This window comes from Neoarius graeffei, chromosome 7 (assembly GCF_027579695.1).
Source record: "Neoarius graeffei isolate fNeoGra1 chromosome 7, fNeoGra1.pri, whole genome shotgun sequence".
Lineage (NCBI taxonomy): Eukaryota > Metazoa > Chordata > Actinopteri > Siluriformes > Ariidae > Neoarius > Neoarius graeffei.
Genome location: NC_083575.1, coordinates 34,227,903 through 34,255,533, shown reverse-complemented (window position 1 = coordinate 34,255,533; position 27,631 = coordinate 34,227,903). Strand labels below are relative to the sequence as shown.

General features: G+C 42.9%; 1 protein-coding gene across 2 annotated transcripts in view; it reads right to left on the bottom strand.

Annotated features, from left to right (window-relative positions):
• Positions 1-1,500: 1,500 nt before the first annotated feature.
• fam120b (family with sequence similarity 120 member B) overlaps positions 1,501-27,631 on the bottom strand; it is a 38,588-nt gene continuing 12,457 nt past the window's right edge. Inside the window, exons 5-11 of one of the 2 annotated variants that reach the window (XM_060925535.1) lie at positions 22,984-23,156; positions 22,653-22,745; positions 18,747-18,953; positions 3,676-3,778; positions 2,227-2,334; positions 2,031-2,097; positions 1,501-1,947 (exon numbers count right to left, since the gene is read on the bottom strand). In XM_060925535.1, the coding sequence (XP_060781518.1) occupies positions 1,935-1,947; positions 2,031-2,097; positions 2,227-2,334; positions 3,676-3,778; positions 18,747-18,953; positions 22,653-22,745; positions 22,984-23,156 (764 nt within the window). In that variant the 3' untranslated portion in view covers positions 1,501-1,934. Of the gene's footprint in view, positions 1,948-2,030; positions 2,098-2,226; positions 2,335-3,675; positions 3,779-12,407; positions 12,663-18,746; positions 18,954-22,652; positions 22,746-22,983; positions 23,157-27,631 lie in introns of those variants that run through there. The other variant, XM_060925536.1, reaches the window with a different exon arrangement.

Below are 27,631 nucleotides of genomic sequence, written 5' to 3'. Positions count from 1 at the left end.
CATGAGGTAGTCACCTGGAATGCTTTTCAATTAACAGGCACCTCGTCAAAAGTTCATTAGTGCAATTTCTTGCCTTCTTAATGTGTTTGAGATCAAACAGGAAATAGTAAATAATAAAAATACAGTAAATAGCCCTATTCCACAACTGTAGTAATCCATATTATGTCAAGAACCACTCAACTAAGGAAAGAGAAACAACATCCATCATTACTTTAAGACATGAAGTGATTTTTAATAAGTAAGAATAAAGAAAACCCACTGAATTAGAAGGTGTGTCCAAGCTTGTGACTTGTATTGTTGTATGTTATATTGTTGTGTGTACTTGTATTGTAGTGTACATTGACTGGTCGAACACATGAGCCAATGCAGCATCGGCAACTGCCATTTTTAAAAATCCTTATAATTTCATGTCTCCATTCAACCTTTATTATTATCATGAAGCCCAATACACAGAATAAACACAGCTCCAATCACAGCGTCCTCTATCATCATCATCTTGTTGTATGCTGCACAGAAGTTACGTCGCTGTACCAGCCATCGGCTGACTTATAACACTTCAGGCGTTCCTACTGGCAGTGCGAATGCAAATAATAAAAAAGCACTTGAAGGTATGTAGTTCTTGGAGGAGCTCCCCAGTGTGCAGTTCCTTTCATCCCTAGAACTGTTTGGTCCAAAAGTGGCGATTGACTTGATGTGCATACGTATATATGTAGAATCAAACTCAATAAGACCACAGACTGTAACTGGTGCCAAATTGGTTGAACAAAGTACTGAGTAAGGGGTCTAAATACTTGTGTTGATGTGATGTTTCAATATTTTCTGCAGATTGATAAGAAAAATGTATTTTACTGTATTTTGTTTGGCTATATTTAAAAATGATTACAAATTGGCCTCAACAAAGACTATTCGGGGTTTCCAAGAATCCTTCTTTAGTTACATCCGATGCCAAAAAAAATGTGTTTTGTTTTTGTTGTTGCTAAATGTAACTGAAAAATATGATGTAAAACTCTAAAAATGACTTGGAAAATGTTAATATGGTTGGGAGGACAGAAGTTTAGCTACATATTTTAAAAAATTCATTAAAAAAACAAACAAACAAACAAAAAAAACCTCCTACTCATTTGTCTACTTCTGTCTCCATCCAAGGAAGACCTGCATGTAGTGATAAGACATTTGTGTGAGTGAATTTCCCCCAAAGGACAGGGGCTGTAAAATAAGAAATCACCTCAGGCTGATTGGGGATACAGCTGAATATTCATCACGGTAAGCTTTTGGCACTTAAGGAAGGTTATGTTTCTGTCATTTACATTTGTTTCTCTATCCTGGAGCACTACCAGGAAAACACTATGTACTAATCAATGGTACTTCAGGACCAGGATGAAGAAATGTATATCTTCATACAAAAGAGGATAAAGCCCATAACCAATGCTTAAAGCAGTTTAGGAGAGAATCATAGAGAAGGGTAAAGTAGTAGCCCTTTTCAATAACCGACTCTGAATACACCTTGATTGGTCTTTTTATTCTGCTGTTTGTTTCTTTTGTTGACTGCATGTACACTGTGCAAACAAACGACATTTGTGCTAATAGCAAGGGCAGGTGCTCTCAGCCTTTTTACTACGCAGTTTTCCCCCCCCCCATAAGTATCTATGGAAAATACTGTCATTGGTTTTCATTCTGTGAGGATTCCCTCACTGATAGTAAGACAGTGTGTGATTGAGTGTGTTATAATACTACCACACCCATTCAGTCATGAGAGCCAGACAGTCAAACCCACAGTAGATAATGCACTGTGAACAGCCAGCTGCATTACAGGATGCTCAAGGAGTCAAAAGAAATCAAGAACCCATGAAGATCAATGACGCTTTCACTTCACCAGAATGAATGATCCATCAAATACCTCCATGATCTCTTTTCTAAGCTGGTCTTCAGCTTTGTTACTGAGGCCATCTGTAACAGAGGATGTAATGGAGTGATAAGTGCTTTATTACCATATGACTTTACAATAAGACCATTTCATTTTGCAGATTTACCTCGGGGCAAGGTAATAACCTCTTCTGTTAGGATGTCTTGTTCTTGATTTTGGTCTATAACCATGTCCTATGGGTTAAAAACCAACAGCACTGGAATTAGTATATGCTTTCCAACCCTAGATTCTATCGACTGACAAACAAGCCAACACCACCAGAGAAATGGAGATAGAGTGTTTCTAAGCTGTAGGCGATGTACCTTGCGTGTGGAAGGCTGGACCCCTGGGCTGCTGTCTATAGTAGCAGTCTGAGGTGCGAAAGAATTGGGGTTCACATTCTCTGTGAGACTCTCCATCCATGGGCCTCCCTGAGGAAATGACAGTATCATTGAAACGTGATTTTAATTATGGGGTTCAGTCCCTAATTTACTAAGGAATAGAGAAATTGCAAATCACTGGAAACATAAACCATATAATTCTCCAAAGCCTGAACTCCACCACCACCTCCCCACAAGCCTGAGGCAGTGATTACCAGCTCAAATGCAGACATAAATTAGAGACAGACTTTTTTTTTTATACGTATACTTGAATATCATATTTCTCCTGACAGAATACACAATCGGAAGGGCAAAATAATCCCCTTCGAAGAAAAACAAGAAAAATGAACCAAACCACACTATTCACACAAGTGAATATTCTCTTTTGTCTTGCAGTTATGTCTGCAATTGTGTTATTATGAATGTCAACTTGGTATTTTTGCTCGGAAAAGGGATATTACTACAGTGACATCATAAATACTGCCAGAGAAATATCGTAACGCGTCGTCGACTCTGGATGACACTGCAAATAAACTACGAAACACAGCAAACATGATATAGTGTTAGCATAAACAAAAACAAGGCTTGCCACTGAGACACAACACACGTTTCATGCACTGTTCAACATCAATCGAAAAACCAGATGGAGACGATTTCACCACAAGGTCTCTTTTAATCTGGCTAAGGAGCCACAGTATGCTGGATGCCAGTGAAAAGAAACAGGGCTCCAGGACTTTTTAACAACCCCCATGTTATAATTTTGTTGTCTTGTTATGTTACTTAATATAGCTCGCATCCTATAAAAAAAACTATTCTTGTTATGACAAAGCAGTGGCCGTATCGAAAGTTGGCTGCAGAGTGTGTCATTGCCACAGAGCACATGGAGTGTATTATGCTCGGAAAAGGATATTGTTTGTCTCCAAGAGGCACCAGAACTGAAATATTCTCTACAGTACAGTACACTCTCCCCTGTCAGTCCATTCTTATCATGCAGTGATGACCGGTTCTCGAAAAATGAACAAATTATGACATGTTCAAACCTTCAGAAAAGAAAAACAGCAACATGGTAATCTCTCCTTTTTTGCTTTGCATCTCAGCAGTGAATTATTGGATAATATAATAATATGCAGCCTCCTGATGTTCAGTTAATTTTTTTCCATGAAGCTGTGGTAGCTCAGTGGTTAAGGTTCTGTGCTTGTGAATGCTGTGTTCCAGGACAGCCACTGAACTACTTCTGGGACCTCAGGCAAGACCTTGATTGCTGTAAGTCACTTTAGATAAAAGTGTTTACCACACAAATAATTCACCTCAACATTTTTGTAATTCTCTATGGTTGGAAATTCAGATTTACTTGTGGATAAACGTGTACAAAAGTAAAAACTGCTGTCTCACCATGCTGAAGTCTGCGTGGAAAATTAAGGATAGTAGAGCCATGTCTTTTGCAGGCTTTGAGCACCAGATCTCGAAGTGTGAGAAACAGTGACATCCATGCAGGCTGGAAGGAAAACAACACACCGCATATTACTCGAAAAAATTAACAATGTAATACAGGGTGTTTCAAAAACTGGATATTATTTGAGATGTAAATATCCCAGAAACTACATAGTCCAGGCAAATGAAACTGAACAGGCTTAATGTTGAGCAATATAAGATTTAATCCTCAAAATTTGAATGAGAAATTCAACGGTATGTGGATTCCATGAATGATTTCACAAATTTTCAATATTCGCGCCGCCTGAGACAAGGCACTCTAACACACAAAACGCCTTTCCTTTTTTCAGTGAATGGCATTTCTATACCTAAAAAGATAAAAACAAAAAATATTAAACTTAAACTTTTGACCTGTTTCCACACATGCTGTTAAAATTTGAGGTCAACTGAGCGAGAATTGTCAAAGTTATTACTGGAGATTTTGAAATGATATCAAATTTTTTGAAACACCCTGTATTTCATAAACAAACTATTTCTCTGTCAATGTCAGTGTTAATGTTTTATTTTAAACTATTTGTGATGGTCCTTGGTTCCTTTCAAGCTCCCATCACTCTTCATCCATCCATCCATTATTCGCAACCACTTATCCTGTGCAGGGTCACAGGCAAGCTGGAGCCTATCCCAGCTGACTACGGGCGAAAGGCGGGGTACACCCTGGACAAGTCACCAGGTCATCACAGGGGAGATCAGCAGTTTCTGAAATACTCAAACCAGTCCATCTGGCTCAAACCAACATCCATGCCACAGTGAAAGTCACACTTTGCGATCACAATATTTCCCCATTCTGATGTTTGAAGTGAACATTAACTGAAGCTCTTGATTTGTATCTGCATGATTTCATGCATCGTGCTGCTGTCAAGCGATTGGCTGATTAGAGAACTGCATAAAACAACAGGTGGATGGGTGTTCCGAATAAAGTGGCCGGTGAGTGTAAATTGGCCTTAAGAAATGAACCCCCCCCCACAAGCTAACCGGTGTGTTATGATTAGCCAGGATTGAGTTTGATTAATGGCTGGCTGGTTTATTCTTTCTCAGGACCCCAATTTTTTTTCTTTGAATTACTCAACCTGAAGTTTCCACTCCTTGAATTTCTGACATCTTTAATTTTTTTTAACCTTTTTTTTTCCCCTGCCTGAATTTCGCACAACTGGAATTTTTAATGTGAATTTTTATTAACTGAAGTTCATCTCATCTCATCATCTCTAGCCGCTTTATCCTGTCCTACAGGGTCGCAGGCAAGCTGGAGCCTATCCCAGCTGACTACGGGCGAAAGGCGAGGTACACCCTGGACAAGTCGCCAGGTCATCACAGGGCTGACACATAGAGATATACAACCATTCACACTCACACCTACGGTCAATTTAGAGCCACCATTTGTTAGGGTTGTGCTGGGATTCGAACCCGGGTCGTTGGTGTGATAATCCAGCAAACCCCCACTAGGCCACCAGGGGGATGACTCAAGTGCAGAGGCGTGAGGCGAAAGTAGAGTATCAAAAAAAAAGTTTATTTACACTATTTACAATCCAATGGAAAAAACAAAAAGAAAATCCAAAAGCTCAGAAGATAAACCAAAATAAAAATATCCAAAGGTAAAATGTCCAAAAACAAAAGGAAAGGCAAAATGCTGAACGCTCAGAAGATCAACAAGGTACAAAGTCCAAAGAAAGCAAAAATATCAAAAACACAAGGGCACAGGCAAGATACGTGGGACAGAGGAAACTAGCACTAGACAGCATAGCATAAAGACTCCGTGACAAGGGAACAAACAGAGGGGTATTTATACACAAACTAATTAAGGAACAGGGCAGGGCAGGAAACAGGCAATCAAGACAAACACAAAACACAGTGGCCTCTAGAGGCCAAAACAAACATGACAAGATAAACATAACAGCGGCCTCTAGAGGCCAAAACAGTCCCAGTCCTAACAGGACCCCCCAGGAGCGTCTCCTGACGTTCCCAGGGCGATCCGGATAGGCCGAATGGAAGTCCCGACAAAGTCCTTTATCTAAAATGTCCCGGGCGGGGACCCAACAGCGTTCCTCAGGGCCATAGCCCTCCCAGTCTACCAGATATTGAAGCCCGCCGCGGACCCAGCGGGAGTCAAGCAGGCGATGCACAGTGAACACAGTCTGACCCTGGAAGATGCGGGGGGGTGGGGGATTCCTAGGGGCAGGGGCATATGTGGACGTCAGTACGGGCCGCAACAAGGAAACATGGAATGTGGGGTTGATCCTCAGAGTCCGGGGCAACTGGAACCGGTAGGCGACAGGGTTCACCCTGCGCACCACCTTGAAGGGGCCAATGTAGCGAGGAGCAAGCTTGCGGTTCTCCACCTGCAGCAGAAGGTCCTTGGTGGACAGCCAAACCCGCTGCCCAGGGCGGAAAGCATGGGCAGGTCTTCTATGGTGGTTGGCCTGAGTCTGGTTGGTTCTGGAGGTCTGGATGAGGGTCCTCCTGACCTTGCTCCAGGTCTTGCGACACCGTCTCACATATTGGTTGACCGAGGGCACCCCCACATCCTCCTCCTGGTCTGGGAACAGAGGTGGCTGGAACCCGAATTGGCAATGGAATGGCGACAGCTTGGTGGCCGATGACTGCAGGGTGTTGTGGGCGTACTCTGCCCATGGCAGCCAGGTGCTCCACGATGTCGGGTTATCCATGGCCAGGCCTCGCAGGGTGGTTTCCAGGTCCTGATTGAGCCTCTCCGTCTGGCCATTGGACTGTGGGTGGAACCCAGAGGAGAGGCTGGCAGTGGCTCCGATGAGCTTGCAAAACCCGTGCCACACTCGGGAGGAGAACTGGGGCCCCCGGTCAGAGACGATATCCTGTGGGAGACCAAAGACTCGGAAGACGTGATTGAACATTAGTTTAGCTGTTTCAAGGGCAGAAGGGAGCTTGCACAGTGGTATAAAGCGGCAGGCCTTGGAGAATCTGTCAACTATGACCAAAATGACAGTGTTACCTTGTGACTCAGGGAGACCCGTGATGAAGTCGACTGCCACGTGGGACAAGGGACGCCGGGGAATGGTCAGAGGATGCAGGAGGCCCTGGGGATGCTGTCGTGGGTTCTTGCTTCTGGTGCACACCTCGCAGGAAAGGACGAATGACCTTACTTCCTTCTCCATGCTTGGCCACCAGAAGCGTCTTCTCAAAAAGTCCAGGGTCCTTCGAGCTCCCGGGTGGGCGGTGAGAGGGGACGAGTGACCCCACTGGAGAACCTTGGCCCGGGCTTGATGTGGGATGTACAAGAGGCCCGGTGGCCCCATCCCAGGACCGGGGTCCTGGCGTTGGGCTCGTCGGACGGCCTCCTCAATACCCCAGCGGACAGGGGCCACAATCCGGGACACAGGGATAATAGGCCCAACTTCGCTCTCCCTGTCGGTGGGAGCGAACAGCCTGGAAAGCGCGTCAGGTTTGGTGTTTTTGGAGCCGGGGCGGTATGATAGGGTAAAGTTGAACCGACTGAAAAACAAGGCCCACCTAGCCTGTCGTGGATTGAGTCTCTTTGCTTGCTGGAGGTACTCCAGGTCCTTGTGGTCCGTCCAGACCAAAAATGGATGTTGCGCTCCCTCCAGCCAGTGCCTCCACTCCTCAAGGGCCAGTTTAACTGCTAGCAGTTCTCGATCCCCCACATCATACCGGGACTCCGCAGAACTCAGGCGGTGGGAGAAGTATGCGTAGAGGTGCAACCTTCCTTCCGAGCGTTGAGAGAGGATTGCGCCGACGCCGCTGTCCGAGGCGTCTACCTCGACGATGAAGGGTTGTGAAGGGTCCGGGAGGACCAGAATGGGTGCTGTGCAGAAGCGGTGCTTGAGGTCTTTGAACGCCTTTTCCGCCTGAGGAGACCAGACATACGATCCACCTGTCTCTTTGGTGAGGTCCGATATGGGCGCTGCTACAGAACTAAAGTTCCTGATAAACTTGCGGTAGAAGTTCGCAAATCCTAAGAACAGCTGAACCTCTTTGACGGACTTGGGGGTGAGCCAGTCCCGGACGGCCAGGGTCTTGGCTGGATCCATCTGGAGTTGGCCTGTCCGTACAATAAAACCCAGAAAGGAGACCTCGGGAACATGAAATTCGCATTTCTGGGCCTTAGCGAACAGATTGTTCTGTAGCAGCCTCTGGAGAACCTGGCGGACATGGTGGCAGTGCTCCTGCATGGTCTTGGAAAAGATTAGGATGTCGTCGAGGTAGACAAAAACGTACTGGTTAATCATGTCCCTCAAGACGTCGTTGATTAGGGCCTGAAAAACAGCTGGTGCATTGGTGAGTCCGAAGGGCATCGCCTGGTACTCGTAGTGCCCAGATGGGGTGTTAAAGGCAGTCTTCCACTCGTCTCCCTGTCGGATACGGATGAGGTGGTATGCGTTCCGTAAGTCCAATTTGGTGAAGACAGTGGCACCTTGGAGCAGATCGAACGCTGTGGACATCAGTGGAAGGGGATACCGGTTGCATACAGTGATCTTGTTCAGACCCCTGTAATCAATACATGGCCGGAGGCCCCCCCCATCCTTCTTGCCGACAAAGAAGAAGCCGGCACCAGCGGGTGAGGTGGAGGGTCGAATGAACCCAGAGGCCAAGGCGTCCTTGATGTACTCCTCCATGGCCTTGCGTTCTGGCTGAGAGAGGGAAAACAGTCTGCCATGAGGAGGGGTAGTCCCAGGGAGCAAGACGATGGCACAGTCGTAGGCACGGTGCGGAGGAAGAACGGTGACCCTGCTCTTGCTGAAAACTTCCTTGAGATCCCAGTACTCTGTGGGAACTTGAGATAACTCGGTGAGATCAGGAGGCTCGGCAGGAGACACAGGAGAGCTAGAGAGCAGACAAGAGGCATAGCAAGCAGGACCGCACTCCACAACCTGGCTAGTGACCCAGTCTATACGAGGGTTGTGGCGGGTGAGCCAAGGAAGACCTAGAATAACTGGGAACTCTGATGAAGGAATCAGGTGCAGGGATATTTCTTCCTTGTGACCTTGAGACTGGAGGAAGACTGGAGAAGTTACTTGGGTGACTCTTCCGTCACCTAAGGCTTGGCCATCCAGGGCAGACATAGACAGTGGGACTTCAAGAGGAGCAGTCGGGACATTGATACTTTGGGCGAAGTGAACATCCATAAAGTTTCCAGCCGCCCCGGAGTCTAACATGGCTTGACAAGAGTGGACAGACTCACCCCAGGAGATGGAGACCGGGATGTAGACTCCTTGGCCAGGGAGTTCAGGGGAGAGGGTAGGCCCCGTCACAACCCTCCCTCGGCTGGACGGGGCGGTCCTTTTCCCGAGAGCTCGGGACATGATGCTCGGAAATGGCCAGGCTTGCCACAGTAGATGCAGCACTTGTCCCTCCTTCTGTGCTCCCTCTCAGCTGTGGAGAGACGAGTATGGCCAACTTGCATGGGCTCTGGACAGTCACTGGAGGAGGTAGATGGGCTCCAGGTCAAGGCAGTGAGGCCAGGGAAGCTCAGGACTCGGCGGCGCTCTCTAATCCTGTTGTCAAGACGAGTAGAATGTGAGATCAGAGTTTCGAGATCACTTGGGCATCTGATAGAGGCCAGGCCGTCTTTGATGGGGTCAGACAAACCATGGTGAAAGGCTAAAACCAGGGCTGCTTCGTTGCATCCGCTGACTGCTGCGAGCATCCGGAATGCAATGGCGTAGTCCGCAACGCTTCCTTCTTGCCGGATGGACATGAGCTTCCTGGCTGCGTCTTTATTGGTGTCTGCCTGATTGAAGACACGAAGCATCTCCTCCATAAACAACTTGAAATCAGAGCACTTGGGTCCCTGTCTCTGCCAAATGGCCATTGCCCAAGCTCGTGCCTTACCAGCTAACAAGGTTATCACAAAGGCAATCTTGCGGCGATCCGTAGTGTAGGTGGTAGGCTGAAGCTCAAAGGTGAGTTGGCACTGGGTAAGGAACTCCCGGCACTCACCGTGCTTGCCGTCATACCTCTGTGGTGCAGGAAGGCTGGGTTCACGAGGTGAAGGAGACAGCGTGGCGGGAGGCACTGGAGCGGGAGCAGATGGTGGAGCAGGAGCCGGATCAGGATGAGGAGATGCGGGCAGAGGAGTCAGCTGTGCCAGGGTTTTCCCAATTTGCTGAAGCAGTACCTCGTGGCGAGCAAAGGCCTCACATTGGCTCGTAAGTGTTCGTCCATGGTAGCTCCGAAGTGTGTTAAAGAAGCCATAATTCCCTGAAGGTTAGCCAGGTAGACTATTGAAGACACCTCTGCTGAGTCGGTCATGGTGGAGTCTTTCTGTTAGGGTTTTGCTGGGATTCGAACCCAGGTCGTTGGTGTGATAATCCAGCAAACCCCCACTAGGCCACCAGGGGGATGACTCAAGTGCAGAGGCGTGAGGCGAAAGTAGAGTATCAAAAAAAAAGTTTATTTACACTATTTACAATCCAATGGAAAAAACAAAAAGAAAATCCAAAAGCTCAGAAGATAAACCAAAATAAAAATATCCAAAGGTAAAATGCCCAAAAACAAAAGGAAAGGCAAAATGCTGAACGCTCAGAAGATCAAAAAGGTACAAAGTCCAAAGAAAGCAAAAATATCAAAAACACAAGGGCACAGGCAAGATACCGGTACGTGGGACAGAGGAAACTAGCACTAGACAGCATAGCATAAAGACTCCGTGACAAGGGAACAAACAGAGGGGTATTTATACACAAACTAATTAAGGAACAGGGCAGGGCAGGAAACAGGCAATCAAGACAAACACAAAACACAGTGGCGGCCTCTAGAGGCCAAAACAAACATGACAAGATAAACATAACAGAGGCCTCTAGAGGCCAAAACAGTCCCAGTCCTAACACCATTAGCCGAACCTGCATGTCTTTGGACTGTGGGGGAAACCGGAGCACCCGGAGGAAACCCATGCAGACACGGGGAGAACATGCAAACTCCACACAGAAATCCCCCCATCAGCCACTGGGCTCGAACCCAGAACCACCTTTTACACTACCATCACTCTTCATAATGTGCTTTTTATTACACAGACCACATTTATACCATGTGAGGATAAGCACAGTATTTAGTTCATGACATTATATTAATAGCATTTAGCAGAAGCTCTTACCGTAGTACAACACACTCAGAACAGCCTGGGGAGCAGTTGGGAGTTAGGTGCCTTGCTCAAGGGCATTTCAGCTATTCCTGCTGGTCCAGGGAATTGAACCAGCAACTTTTTGGTCCCAAAGCTGCTTCTCTAACCATTAGACCATGGCTTCCCCATTAACTTAATTTCCCAAATTCAACTTAACAAATGTTAATCTTCATCCTTCGCTATTACTTTCAAAAAGTCATATGAAATAAAATTAGAGTCAACAGAACATGAAGTGAAATTTCTCATCTTTGAGGGGGAAAGAAAAAAAAAGTCTGTAAATGTTTTTGAAAATTTTAGTGAAAGGCGGCACAGTGGTGTAGTGGTTAGCGCTGTCGCCTCACAGCAAGAAGGCCTTTCTGTGCGGAGTTTGCATGTTCTCCCTGTGTCCGCGTGGGTTTCCTCTGGGTGCTCCGGTTTCCCCCACAGTCCAAAGACATGCAGGTTAGGTTAACTGGTGACTCTAAATTGACCGTAGGTGTGAATGTGAGTGTGAATGGTTGTCTGTGTCTATGTGTCAGCCCTGTGATGACCTGGCGACTTGTCCAGGGTGTACCCCGCCTTTCGCCCGTAGTCAGCTGGGATAGGCTCCAGCTTGCCTGCGACCCTGTAGGACAGGATAAAGCGGCTAGAGATAATGAGAGGAGATGAACTTCAGTTAATAAAAATTCACATTAAAAATTCCAGTTGTGCGAAATTCAGGCAGGGGGAAAAAAAGGTTAAAAAAAAATTCAAGATGTCAGAAATTCAAGGAGTGGAAACTTCAGGTTGAGTAATTCAAAGAAAAAAAATTGGGGTCCTGAGAAAGAATAAACCAGCCAGCCATTAATCAAACTCAATCCTGGCTAATCATAACACACCGGTTAGCTTGTGTGTGTGTGTGTGTGGGGGGGGGGGTCATTTCTTAAGGCCAATTTACACTCACCGGCCACTTTATTCAGAACACCCATCCACCTGTTGTTTTATGCAGTTCTCTAATCAGCCAATCGCTTGACAGCAGCACGATGCATGAAATCATGCAGATACAAATCAAGAGCTTCAGTTAATGTTCACTTCAAACATCAGAATGGGGAAATATTGTGATCGCAAAGTGTGACTTTCACTGTGGCATGGATGTTGGTTTGAGCCAGATGGACTGGTTTGAGTATTTCAGAAACTGCTGATCTCCTGGGGTTTTCACACACAACAGCCTCTAGAGTTTACACAGAATGGTGTGAAAAATAAAAAACATTGAGTGAGCGACAGTTCTGCGGCTGGAAACACTTTGTTGATGAGAGGTCAGAGGAAAATGGCCAGATTGGTTCGAGCTGCCAGGAAGGATACAGTAGCTCATAGCGACTCTTTACAACCATGGTGAGCAGAAAAGCATCTCAGCATACAACAGCAGGAGACCATACTGGGTTCCACTCCTGCCAGCCAAGAACAGGAAGCTTAGAATCAAGAACAAGTTCCTATTAAAGTGGCCGGTGAGTGTATACTTCTGTGTAGAATCTATGATGAGAATTCACTTGGTTTATAATTAATCAGACTAAATTTCCTTTTCCCCCAGTAAATTTGTTTCAAAACAAGTTTGTCCGTGTTATTTTCTGTGTATTATTCCTACAGTGAAACTTCCTTCGATGTGTAAAAGCAGTAAATTCTGGTGAGTTTCATGTGAGAGATGCCTCATAGGGGACACACTCACCTTACGTACAAAAGTATAAATACTTCACTCTGCGTGAGCGTCGATGTCGTACCTCCAGCGTAGAGTCTACACAGAAGTATAAATCGGCTTTAGTCACGTTTCCTGTATGGTGGCAGGTGGAGGAGGGGTTTTAACAATTTTAAGTTGCTTGTGCTACTTTTTCTTGATATGAAAGTAAATTAAATATCAGTATTACTTGTACTGTACTTGTACTTTGTTTAAAGGATATGAGCAACGTCTTAATTTCTAGCACACTTGTTTTGGGTCAGCGAATCCAGTCATAAGACCACAGTAAAGTCAGCTGTAGTAGAAACCTGTGAGACCAGCTCTTTTTAAAATATTTTGATTCAGTTACAATCCATAAGACAATTTTTAATGAGAACACATTTAAAATAAAATTAATTTGGTGGGCTATATTAGTGCATTTATCAGGCAGATCCTAAATCATAGCTGGATTTGCTGATAAAAATCTCTTGCAATGATGGCGAATTAACCAAATAACAACAGAATTTAATTTGCTTTAATAGAAAAGTGATACGGGCGGCACGGTGGTGTAGTGGTTAGCGCTGTCGCCTCACAGCAAGAAGGTCCTGGGTTCGAGCCCCAGGGCCGGCGAAGGCCTTTCTGTGTGGAGTTTGCATGTTCTCCCCGTGCCCGCGTGGGTTTCCTCCGGGTGCTCCGGTTTCCCCCACAGTCCAAAGACATGCAGGTTAGGTTAACGGGTGACTCTAAATTGACCGTAGGTGTGAATGTGAGTGTGAATGGTTGTCTGTGTCTATGTGTCAGCCCTGTGATGACCTGGCGACTTGTCCAGGGTGTACCCTGCCTTTCGCCCGTAGTCAGCTGGGATAGGCTCCAGCTTGCCTGCGACCCTGTAGAAGGATAAAGCGGCTAGAGATAATGAGATGAGATGAGAAAAGCGATACAAGACATAAAATGCTTGATTTCTAGCCGGTTTATTTCTTTGCCAAAATCCAGCCATGCTTTAGCATATGGCCACAACTGAAACCGGTGTGTGCATATACTGTATATGGCATCCACCAGAGGCTTGAAAAAAAAGGCTGCTAGTCTGGTTCAGAGCTAGAACAGTGGGTCAGACATATGAACAACTGGCTGGGACCAGCCTGACCCATTAAAGGACCTGATAAGGTCAGTAAATAAATAATGTTACTCATCCACAGCATACTGCCAATTATTCTATCCACATTGACTGGATATGAGCAATCACATGCTCTCATTGGCTATTCTACGACTAGGCTATCAGCTCATATACCGTGAGTAGAGAAAAACAAAATGGTGGATCGGGTTGCTGAACCAACCGAGGACAAAATAAAAACTCTACTGGAAAACAAAGCCCCAAAAAATACAAAAATAAGCAACAAAATATGGAATTAAAGTATTTGATGGTAAGAACATACAACCCTGATTCCAAAAAAGTTGGGACAAAGTACAAATTGTAAATAAAAACAGAATGCAATGATGTGGAAGTTTCAAAATTCCATATTTTATTCAGAATAGAACATAGATGACATATCAAATGTTTAAACTGAGAAAATGTATCATTTAAAGAGAAAAATTAGGTGATTTTAAATTTCATGACAACACATCTCAAAAAAGTTGGGACAAGGCCATGTTTCCCACTGTGAGACATCCCCTTTTCTCTTTACAACAGTCTGTAAACGTCTGGGGACTGAGGAGACAAGTTGCTCAAGTTTAGGGATAGGAATGTTAACCCATTCTTGTCTAATGTAGGATTCTAGTTGCTCAACTGTCTTAGGTCTTTTTTGTCGTATCTTCCATTTTATGATGCGCCAAATGTTTTCTATGGGTGAAAGATCTGGACTGCAGGCTGGCCAGTTCAGTACCCGGACCCTTCTTCTACGCAGCCATGATGCTGTAATTGATGCAGTATGTGGTTTGGCATTGTCATGTTGGAAAATGCAAGGTCTTCTCTGAAAGAGACGTCGTCTGGATGGGAGCATATGTTGCTCTAGAACCTGGGTATACCTTTCAGCATTGATGGTGTCTTTCCAGATGTGTAAGCTGCCCATGCCACACGCACTAATGCAACCCCATACCATCAGAGATGCAGGCTTCTGAACTGAGCGCTGACAACAACTTGGTTCGTCCTTCTCCTCTTTAGTCCGAATGACACGGCGTCCCTGATTTCCATAAAGAACTTCAAATTTTGATTTTTCTGACCACAGAACAGTTTTCCACTTTGCCACAGTCCATTTTAAATGAGCCTTGGCCCAGAGAAGACGTCTGCGCTTCTGGATCATGTTTAGATACGGCTTCTTCTTTGAACTATAGAGTTTTAGCTGGCAACGGCAGATGGCACAGTGAATTGTGTTCACAGATAATGTACTCTGGAAATATTCCTGAGCCCATTTTGTGATTTCCAATACAGAAGCATGCCTGTATGTGATGCAGTGGCGTCTAAGGGCCCGAAGATCACGGGCACCCAGTATGGTTTTCCGGCCTTGACCCTTACGCACAGAGATTCTTCCAGATTCTCTGAATCTTTTGATGATATTATGCACTGCAAATGATGATATGTTCAAACTCTTTGCAATTTTACACTGTCGAACTCCTTTCTGATATTGCTCCACTATTTGTCGGCGCAGAATTAGGGGGATTGGTGATCCTCTTCCCATCTTTACTTCTGAGAGCCGCTGCCACTCCAAGATGCTCTTTTTATACCCAGTCATGTTAATGTCCTATTGCCAATTGGCCTAATGAGTTGCAATTTGGTCCTCCAGCTGTTCCTTTTTTGTACCTTTAACTTTTCCAGCCTCTTATTGCCCCTGTCCCAACTTTTTTGAGATGTGTTGCGGTCATGAAATTTCAAATGAGCCAATATTTGGCATGAAATTTCAAAATGTCTCACTTTCGACATTTGATATGTTGTCTATGTTCTATTGTGAATACAGTACCAGTTTTTGAGATTTGTAAATTATTGCATTCCGTTTTCATTTACAATTTGTACTTTGTCCCAACTTTTTTAGAATCGGGGTTGTATATTTTTTTATTTTTAAATAATTATTATAGCATTTTCACAAATTGCTAGTGTCATTTCACCAGTTTGTTTACATTCTAAGCGGAAATGATTTTGTCTGACATTTTGTACAAAGTTTTTATTCATAAAATTTGCAAAAAATACAAATAAAAATGCTCTGTTTCTCAAAGTCCAGTGAATGTGGATATAATAAATGTGCCTCGTTGGCTATCAGCTCATGTATGACTCGATTTTGTGGAATAACTGTTAATTATTTTTGAATATATACAGTGAGGTCCAAAAGTCCGATAGAATTAGTAAAAATGCTTCTATTTTGCATTCTTTTAAGAAGAAAAAGAAGCCTTTATTAGTCACATGTACTCGAGCACAAGTACCTCTGCATTTAACCCATCTGAAGCAGTGAACACACGCATGCGCACACAATTTAGTCTAATTTTAACTGTATGATTTTTCTCTTTTATACCTTCAGGGAAACGCCTTGCATGGGTCGCCCGTTCGCATTCTCCCCTTTGGGCTGACTTACTTTATTATGTTTATGTTTTTTATGTTTATTTCTTTTTTTTATGTTTATTTTGTAACAGTCCAATAAAGTTGGTAAAATAAAAATAAAAATAAAATAAATAAGTGAGCAATAAGAACACACACATACACAGAGCAGTGGACAGCTATGCTACAGGGCCTGGGGAACAAGGGCGCTTGCTCAAGGGCACTTCAACCATGATACAGAGGGAGGGGAAAGTGCTGCTCATTCACTCAATTCCCTTCACATTTTTCCTGCCGGTCCCGGGAATCGAACCAGCAACCCTTTGGGCCCAAGGCTGTTTCTCAACCTTCAGGCCATGGCTGCCCCCTGCTAAAAAGCCGTTTAATATAACATCCTCATTTCAAGGACAGATCAGATATTAAACATAAGAACAGATACTTTTATAATTTCATATATCAATTTTCGGGCGGCACGGTGGTGTAGTGGTTAGCGCTGTCGCCTCACAGCAAGAAGGTCCGGGTTCAAGCCCCGTGGCCGGCGAGGGCCTTTCTGTGCAGAGTTTGCATGTTCTCCCCGTGTCCGTGTGGGTTTCCTCCAGGTGTTCCAGTTTCCTCCAAAGACATGCAGGTTAGGTTAACTGGTGACTCTAAATTGACCGTAGGTGTGAATGGTTGTTAGTTTTTTCTTTTTTATCAGACATCTAATTTTTTAGGTTTGTTTACCTGACATGTTTCGACGTACGACTGTCGTCTTCCTCAGAGTGTCACCGGATGTTATTGGTGACGCATCTTTTATCAGCTGATGTTTCCGAAGGCGTGGCCTTCCTGTCTGGTTTGACAGGTCGGTCACGCCTTCTACTGTCAGTTCGTCCCCTGCAAGATGGCACTCCAGGTATGGGAGAGCATGTATGCTCCCTCATCCCGGTTGATGGTCCTCGGACTTCGCTTACGGATCTCTATGGCCTCCCTGATCCAGCGCTGACGTTTATTATCTTCTGTGCGGATGACTCTGGCATTCCCCCAGTCCATAATATGATTTTCCCTTTTGCAATGATCTGTTATGGCTGACTTATAATTTTCCTGTTGTGCCTTTTCTTTTATTGTTCGGGTTTGTCTTGTAGCTGTCTCCTTTTCACACTCTTTATGTTCATTTTTTCTTGTGTTGAAACTCCTTCCTGTCTCCCCAATGTAAGTTTTATTGCATAATTGGCATGGAATCTCATATATGGTGTTGCATCTGTTTTCCGGATGTATTCTGTCTTTGGGATGAACCAGGATCTGACGGAGTGTTGTGTGTGGTTTGACAGGTGTGTTAATGTTGTATTTCCTCATTGCTCTTTGAATGCGTTCCGTTATTCCTCTGATGTATGGTAATGTCACTACTCCCCTGTGTTCTTGTTTGTTGGTTTGTTTTTTCTCTTTCTTCTGTGTTTTATTGTTTTTGACCTGTTCCGTCCCTTTGGATATTGCCCATTGTGGATATTGACATGCCTTCAGTGCGTGTTGTATATGTTGTTCTTCCTGTTCTTTGTCCTGTGCATCTGTAATTATTGCTGCGCGTTCATGCAATGTTCTAACTACGGATATTTTGTGCATTATGGGGTGTTCGGAAGTCCAGTGTCATCCGCACAGAAGATAATAAACATCAGCGCTGGATCAGGGAGGCCATAGAGATCCGTAAGCGAAGTCCGAGGACCATCAACCGAGATGAGGGAGCATACATGCTCTCCCATACCTGGAGTGCCATCTTGCAGGGGACGAACTGACAGTAGAAGGCGTGACCGACCTGTCAATCCAGACAGGAAGGCCACGCCTTCGGAAACATCAGCTGATAAAAGATGCGTCACCAATAACATCCGGTGACACTCTGAGGAAGACGACAGTCGTATGTCGAAACATGTCAGGTAAACAAACCTAAAAAATTAGATGTCTGATAAAAAAGAAAAAACTAACAATATTCAATATAAGACATAATGAACGTAATCGAAAGGTGTGAATGGTTGTCTGTGTCTATGTGTCAGCCCTGTGATGACCTGGCGACTTGTCCAGGGTGTACCCCGCCTTTCGCCCGTAGTCAGCTGGGATAGGCTCCAGCTTGCCTGCGACCCTGTAGAACAGGATAAAGCAGCTAGAGATAATGAGATGAGAGATATATCAATTTTCATTACAAATTATATTACTGACAACAACTTAAGTGAAAAATAGAATCTTTTAAATATTTACATGAATTTCAGAGTTTCTTAGTATTTGCCGTGTCCCCTTCTGGCTTTAATGATGGTGTGTATTTGATCTACATGGACTTCACAAGTTTGTGCAAAACCTTATGATCCATTTTAGATCAAATCCATCAGCGTGTCGTCTGAACACATACTTCAACAGAAGAGATTAGGCATGAGGGAAATCTGACCTGTACAAAGTTGTTAACATGCTCAATATCAAGATCACATTTGCTTCCATTTTAATATGGACCCAGAAAAAGGGGAGAATCTTGAATTCTCACCACATATTCACCACAATGAACAATTCCTTTGTTTTAAATATTTCAGAATGCTAAAACCTTTTGTTTATTTCCAATTTTAAGTAGAAGAATTGGACCCCCTTGTATATGAATATACTGCATCTCTCCCTCACACCTTAATGCACTCCACATCACCAATATTTACAAGAAGTTGTTCTCTACTCACATTGCCCTCTAGAAGCTCCTCTTTAGCACAATCAGTGTGTGCCTGTAGATACTTAGAATGGAACAGCAAGCCATCAAAGATTTTCCAAGGCATGAGCTCATTCATTGCAAAAGGAAAGCCACAGGCACTGTTGGCGGCAATCAGATAGCTTAAGCCCCGCACAAAGAGGGAACCAAGGTGAACAGCCCTTGGGTCCACCTGAGGAACCTGCCAAATCAGTTATACAAAAGATTAGTTAATATTTTAATACTGTTAATAAATAAACAGAAACTTATCCCTAAAATAAAACCTCAAATCAGACTGCCAAAAATGAGCAATTAATTCAACACACCAAAGTCCATTATATATTTAACAGTTATTCCACGAAATCGAGTCATACATGAGCTGATAGCTGACGAGGCGCATAGCATCGAGTTGGCTATGAGCCACGTACGACAAGATTGAGTGGAATAATTGTTTTATTCTATCCACATTCACTGGATTTTGAGAAACAGAGCATTTTTATTTTTAACAAATTCGATAAATAAAAATTTTATACAAAACGTCCGACTAAATCATTTCCGCTTAGAATGTAAACAAATCAGTGAAATGACAGTAGCAATTTGTGAAAAATGCTAGAATAATAATTCTTGAAAAATAAAAAAAGATACGTTCTTACCATCAAACACTTTCATTCCATATTTTGTTGCTTTTTTTTGTATTTTTTGGGGTTTTGTTTTCGTGTAGAGTTTTTATTTCGTCCTCAGTTGGTTCAGCAACACGCTCCGTCATTTTGTTTTTCTCTACTCACAGTATATGATCTGATAGCCTAGTAGTAGAATAGCCAATCAGAGCGCACGATTGCTCATCTCCAGTGAATGTGGATAGAATAATTAAATAATATTGGCTGGCGTTGAGTGGTCCATTCAACTAACATGATATTGAATGAGTTGAAGATAAGTCTAGCTGAATGGAATATATCCGATATACCACAAAAAAGCCTTTATTATTATTATTGTTGTTGTTATTATTATTATAATACATTCCTTTTGGGTGTTCAACACGTTTTTCTCTTTCAAAATTCTCTCAAAATCTTCCATATTTAACAAAGCAAACCTGGCGGCCATATTTGTTTACAAATTGTCACAGTCGCTCGCTGGCACGAAAGTTTTACGTCTCCGATGTGCGATGTCATGTAGTCTTCCAACCACATTCAACGCTCATTCTCCATTGGGTAGAGTGACGTAATACACGTAGGATAAGCGATATGATGACAATATTGCATGCTATCAAACCAAATGAATGAAACCCACTAGAAGGGAATAGAGTACATGCTTTTATTCCATCGAAAAAAGCGTCCTGTATTTATAATAATTGACTACACTGAATCTAGAGCACTTGGACTGTAACCTGAAGAAAAAGTAGAGATAACAGGATGTACATGGGAGGGTGGAGGATGGGGGAGGGAAGATTCACCCTCAACTGTGCGCTGCTCACCTGGCTACCTCCCCCCGCCAACGGAGATAAGAAAAGGACTGACTGATTAGTGCCTGTGACACCAAAATGAAAACCTTGCCTACCACCTGCTCTGCTCTCAAACACAGCTTACACTAAAGTAAACAAAAGGTGGTCAGTACACAAAGTCAAAAGCTTCAGCAGTGGTCAACAGCCCAAGCCTTTATGTCACAAATTGTAATATTACACTGACTAGGGGTTGGTTTGCTTTCCAAGAGTGTAATTCAGACCATTGTTATTTGCGTACTGGCTTAATATAATTTACAACTCAATTCATTCCCTTGTTGAGTCATTATTGTACTTACTGAAAGCCGGATACTATTTGCTTTGCTTTGATTAAAAAAAAACAAACAATGGAGATGCTTCGAGGCCTGCCAGCGAATATCTAGGCAATGATTACCCAAGATAGCTAGTTGTTAGGCACAGAGATAGAGCGCAGAGCTTTACTCTGAAAGCAAGAGCAGCAGCTGTTCTTCCAGCATTTGACCACAGAAACAATGAAAGCTGCTCCAGCCAGATGTCTGTGGAGCTCAGGCAAAGGCCTGGGGGCACAGATTACCATTAATGGCAGCCCTTAACCTTGTGAGCAGCTCATTCACCTGTGTGATGATGCATCTGTGCCATTTCAAGTCCCGAAACATTCATGTAAGGAAAAGAATGATGAACAATAGAGTCTAGAGTACATGGGGAAAACAAAATGTGTACAGTATGTACACTGTTTTTTGCACGTGAAGCAACTGGAGTACTTCGGTACAAGGGTGAAATTTTCATTTCATAAGGTTTCTCCATAATATAACCCGCCCTCCCACCTTGTTAAGTGTGTGTAGTTGTTGGTGCTTTGGGCACACAGAGGCATCCGAGTGTGTATTCACATTCCCTCACTGTCACAAAGCAGCACGGGGGGGGGAGAGAGAGAGAGATTGAGGGGGTATCAAGCAGCCCCAGGAGACTCTCCTGCCATCTGTCTGGCTCTTAAAGCTTTCCTCGTCTCTCCCCCTGCCTCCTCCCCTGTGATCCCCCTTTCACATTTCAGGCAGATGTGACAGTGTTGCTCCTGATGGGATACAACAATAGCGTGTGCAACAGGTGCTCTTGCCTCCCTCTGGCACATGGGAGGCAGGAGAGCGTCACACACTTTCATCTGGCCAGCGGCAAGCTGTCGCCACTGTGACTTAAAAACACACACGCACGCACACACCCGCTTGCCTGAGTCGCTCAGCAACTCAACACCTGCTGCTTGGTGCCCCCCAAAACACATCTACCCTGAACACAATCATTCACCACCCGACATATTGCTGGAAATATAAACTCCCCTGTCTCACATAACCTTTCCTGAAACGTACACACAGACACAATGCTGACATGTTCACAACAAATAAGCATCAAAGCCCAAAAAACCGAGACTATCTGCTTCCTGGTAGATGCTTGAAATGATTACAGAATTTCCCTCAGGTTATCCTTGAGGAATAAAAATGAGAAAAGACATGAAAGATTATAAATGAAATGAACTATATCAATAAACAGCTTGATCTATCTGAGTAAACTAGTTCCCTTAGCTCTCTGGGTTAAATGCAGGATTTATTTCTACCATGCAAACAGTGACCGTGTGTGCATTTGAAGCTGGGGGGAATTGATACACGCACTGAAGCTGTAAAATATATAAATCAAGCAGTGGCTTCCTGGATATCTCCTGTGAGGATCTTATTAGTCCCACATCTCCACTGGAGTCAGAACATTCAATATGGCCACCCCGAAACCATGGGCGCCCGTGGAGGCAATGTCTTAAATAGTGTGTGTAGTAGGTTTAAATTAGGGAGGGAGCTGAAATAGGCCTGTGGTCAACAGCGGGGACGTCTCGGAGCCTGTCACCAGAGCATTGCTCTCAGGTTCAGACCACAATTAGAGCAGTTTTTGGGAGGAATGTCGCAAAGCGACCAAAAATTATCCCCCCGGTCTCTCTCTTCTCTTTATTCTTGAATAGTGAGAAAATCCAATATATCGTTCAAGACGACTTGCTGTTTTGGGAGAAAAACGATGGTTTCATGAAGTGTTGGTTTGGCAAGAAAGAGAAGTATTTACTCGGAGTTGCAGCACGAAGGAAATCAGCCTGCAGTCAGTCTCCTTGAGAATACATGACACGAATGTGCTTTAATCATTCAGTCATTTACCAACACACAAAACACTGCACTGTTTCTGTTTATGGCGTGACTTTGAGATAAAACAACAACAAAATGCACATGGCTGGAAGGCACCTTTAGAAAAGATTCCATATTTAAGCTAATGATGAAGGAAAGACCGAACTATCGACCAGTGTTAACACTTTCAAATCTCACACCAACTGAAAATAAACTCCTCGCCCTTCATTCACCTGCCTGTAAGTTCCAAAGGAGGGAAAATACACACACTCTTTACCTTCATGTGCTGCAGGTCGGTGTAAGACTTATATCTGATACAGACGGCTTGGCTTAGATATGCATCTATGTCTTCTACAGAAAGGTGTTTAGCCTAAAACAAGGACAAAAATATTCCTCTTTAGTTTGCAAGCAATGAAAGTCATAATCTAGTGTACAAAACTAACAGAGAGAGAAAAGAATTGAAAGAAAGGCCTTTTCATTTCAAGCAAGCAGGAACGTGTTATGTAAACCAACAAGCTAGACTGAAATAATCAGTCAACAAGTGATCAGGTTGCAAGCATTATGGAGTACGTTCAAGTATAACACAGCCACACATAAACTCACCGTACCTGAATAGCTATGTATGATACGAGGCAAATCACAGCTATGCAAGGAGCGTCAAAAGATTTCAGGTCTTCAGTCAAGTCCTGCAGGTCAAAAACAGCCAGGAAAGTAGACACTCGGACACCTTTCACCTCAGAGTCATTCCCAAACCACAGAGTAGTAAGGTCAGGAGTTCCCCCTGTTAATTGGCAGTAAGCAGTTAACGGATTGGCAGCAAGGAGGACAAGGTTAGCGGATTTCAAGAACAATTTCAAGAACTGTTATTAAACCCCCCGCCCTCAAAAGAAGCATGATGTTTGGTTCTTAAAAGCTATGAATCACATTGTCTGGCTATGAACTGATAAAAATACTGGAAAAGTCTGACGAAAGGTACATCCACCCTTTACATGCCATTCCATTTTGTTGCACTACTGACTATTTCAACATAATCCATTAGACAGTTTCTGCACCACATACAGTACTGTGCAAAAGTCTTAGGCACTCCATATATATATATATATATATATATATATATATATATATATATATATATATATATATATACACAACACACAGTTAGGTCCATAAATATTTGGACAGAGGCAACATTTTTCTAATTTTGGTTCTGTACATTACCACAATGAATTGTAAACAAAACAATTCAGATGCAGTTGAAGTTCAGACTTTCAGCTTTAATTCAGTGGGTTGAACAAAATGATTGCATAAAAATGTGAGGAACTAAAGCATTTTTTAAACACAATCCCTTCATTTCAGGGGCTCAAAAATAATTGGACAAATTAAATAATTGTAAATAAAATGTTCATTTCTAATACTTGGCTGAAAACCCTTTGTTGGCAATGACTGCCTGAAGTCTTGAACTCATGGACATCACCAGACGCTGTGTTTCCTCCTTTTTAATATTCTGCCAGGCCTTTATTGCACCGGTTTTCAGTTGCTGTTTGTTTGTGGGCCTTTCTGTCTGAAGTTTAGTCTTTAACAAGTGAAATGCATGCTCAATTGGGTTGAGATCAAGTGACTGACTTGGCCATTCAAGAATATTCCACTTCTTTGCTTTAATAAACTCCTGGGTTGCTTTGGCTTTATGTTTTGGGTCATTGTCCATCTGTATTATGAAATGCTGACCAATCAGTTTGGCTGCATTTGGCTGGATTTGAGCACACAGTATGTCTCTGAATACCTCAGAATTCATCCGGCTGCTTCTGTCCTGTGTCACATCATCAATAAACACTAGTGACCCAGTGCCACTGGCAGCCATGCATGCCCAAGCCATCACACTGCCTCCGCCGTGTTTTACAGATGATGTGGTATGCTTTGGATCATGAGCTGTACCACGCCTTCACCATACTTTTTTCTTGCCATCATTCTGGTAGAGGTTGATCTTGGTTTCATCTGTCCAAAGAATGTTCTTCCAGAACTGTGCTGGCTTTTTTAGATGTTTTTTTTAGCAAAGTCCAATCTAGCCTTTTTATTCTTGAGGCTTATGAGTGGCTTGCACCATGCAGTGAACCCTCTGTATTTACTTTCATGCAGTCTTCTCTTTATGGTAGATTTGGATATTGATACGCCTACCTCCTGGAGAGTGTTGTTCACTTGGTTGGCTGTTGTGAAGGGGTTTCTCTCCACCATGGAAATTATTCTGCGATCATCCACCACTGTTGTCTTCTGTGGGCGTCCAGGTCTTTTTCCATTGATGAGTTCACCAGTGCTTTCTTTCTCAGGATGTACCAAACTGTAGATTTTGCCACTCCTAATATTGTAGCAATTTCTCAGATGGGTTTTTTCTGTTTTCGCAGCTTAAGGATGGCTTGTTTCACCTGCATGGAGAGCTCCTTTGACCGCATGTTTTCTTCACAGCAAAATCTTCCAAATGCAAGCACCACACCTCAAATCAACTCCAGGCCTTTTATCTGCTTAATTGAGAATGACATAATGAAGGAATTGCCCACACCTGCCCATGAAATAGCCTTTGAGTCAACTGTCCAATTACTTTTGTTCCCTTTAAAAACAGGGTGGCACATGTTAAGGAGCTGAAACTCCTAAACCCTTCATCCAATTTTAATGTGGATACCCTCAAATGAAAGCTGAAAGTCTGGACTTTATGTCTATGTCCATTATACTGTATGTATAACTTGAATATGTTTCAGTAAACAGGTAAAAAAGCAAAATTTGTGTCAGTGTCCAAATATATATGGACCTAACTATATGTTCTATTGTGAATACAATATCAGTTTTTGAGATTTATAAATTATTGTATTCCGTTTTTATTTACAATTTGTACTTTGTCTCAACTTTTTTGGAATCAGGGTTGTATATATACTAGTGCATCTCAAAAAAATTAGAATATTGTGAAAAAGTTCAATATTTTCCATCTGTTATTTAAGAAAGTGAAAATGTTATATATTACAGACTCATTACACATACAAACTAAAATGTTTCAAGCATTTTTCTATTTTAATTTTAATCAGTATGGCATACAGTACAAAAACATAAAAAAACCCATCTCAAAATATTAGAATATTTCATTTCGAGTTTGAGTAAAACAGTATGAACACAGTGTATCTCTCGGTCTAGTTCAGTACACACAACCACAATCATGGGGAAGACTGCTGACTTGACTGTTGTCCAGAAGATGATCACTGATGCCCTCCACAAGGAGGGTAAGCCACAAAAGGTCATTGCTGAAAAGGGTGGCTGGAAAAGGTGCACAAGCAACAGGGATGGCCGCAGTCTTGAGAGGATTGTCAAGAAAAGTTGATTCAAGAACTTGGGAGAGCTTCACAAGGAGTGGACTGAGGCTGGTGTCAGTGTATCAAGACCCATCACAAACAGACATCTTCAAGAAAGGGGATACAACTTTCACATTCCTAATATCAAGCTACTCCTGAGCCAGAGACAATGTCAGAAGTGTCTTATCTGGGCTAAGGAGAGAAAGAAATGGACTGCTGCTCAGTGGTCCAAAGTCCTCTTTCCAGATGAAAGTACATTTTGCATTTAATTTGGAAATCACGGTTCTAGAGTCTGGAGGAAGAGTGGAGAGGCACAGAATCCAAGGTGTTTGAAGCCCAGTGTGAAGTTTCCACAGTCTGTGATGATTTGGGGTGCCATGTCATCTGCTGGTGTTGGTCCACTGTATTTTATCAAGTCCAAAGTCAACATAGCCATCTAGCAGGAGATTTTAGAGCACTTCATGCTTCCATCTGCTGACGAGCTTTTTGGAGATGCTGATTTCCTTTTCCAGCAGGACTTAGCACCTACCCACAGTGCCAAAACTATCAAATGGTTTGCTGACCATGATATTACTGTGTTTGACTGGCCAGCCAACTTGCCTGACCTGAACCCCAGAGAGAATCTATGGGGTATTGTCAAGAGGAAGATGAGAAACACCCGACCCAAAAATACAGATACGCTGAAGGCCACTATCAAAGCAACCTGGGCTTCAGTAACACCTCAGCAATGCCACAGACTGATTGCCTCCATGCCACACCGCATTGATACAGTAATTCATGGTAAAGGAGCCCCAACCAAGTATTGAGTGTATAAATGAATATACTTTTCAGAAGTTGGACATTTCTGTATTGTAAATCCTTTTTTTGACTGATCTTAGGGAATATTCTAACAATTTGAGATACTGGATTTCTGATTTTCATGAGCTATAAACCATAGTCATCAAAATTAAAACAAAAAAGGCTTTAAATATTTCACTTTACATGTAATGAATATAGAATATATGAAAGTTTACCTTTTTGAATTAAATTATGAAAAAAATAACTTTTTCATGGTATTCTAATTTTTTGAGATGCACTAGTGTGCATATAATTTTTTTTTTACATACAGACTTTGTTATAGATTTCTCTTTGATGACTTCTACATTATCGAGTCAGTACAAAAACATTTCAGAGTTCCAAACGTTCATTTTCCAGCACAAAATTAAACGTTACAGAAAAAAATAAGTTTGCATCTGAGCAGCATATTATACAAGAGAGCACTTTTCAGATTAAAAAAGAAAACATAATGAAGGTTGCTGGGTTTTGGTGCAAAATTAAGAAGTGTGACAAAGTGTCCAGAAGAACTGTGGCTGGTTCTGCAAGATGCTCAGTAAAACCTACAGCTCATTTCTTTATAAAACTGCACTCATTGTACCTGAGACTACTATTTTTTTTTAAATCCCCTGCTGGCTGAAAAGCCTGAAGGGGGATTACGTCGTGGCAATGTCCGTCCGTCTATCCGTCCCGGGAAGGGTACTCACCTTCTGAAATCAACTCCTCTCACAATTTTTGGAGGAATTTCATGAAACTTGACAGGATTCTTTGTTATATGTCAGTAATACACATAATGCAATTTCATTCAGTTCAGTTGTATTTTACCAGAGTTATGGCTCTTGCTTACCAAACCTGTACTTTGACAATTTCATGAGGGTGTATTAAGCACTTATAGCATAGATATAGTTGCCAGCGGGGGATATTGTGCTCTTAGACCACTCATTTTTTAAAGCAAAGGGTTGTCTCACACCAAATATTGACTTTGTTTCATTTATTATGGCTTACTTCTGTTTATAGTATTCTTTTAATGTTAAAACATTTAATTTCGTTATTTTTAAGCCAATTTTGGTCTACAGCATTTCTTTACATGTAACTAAGACATTTGCACAGTACT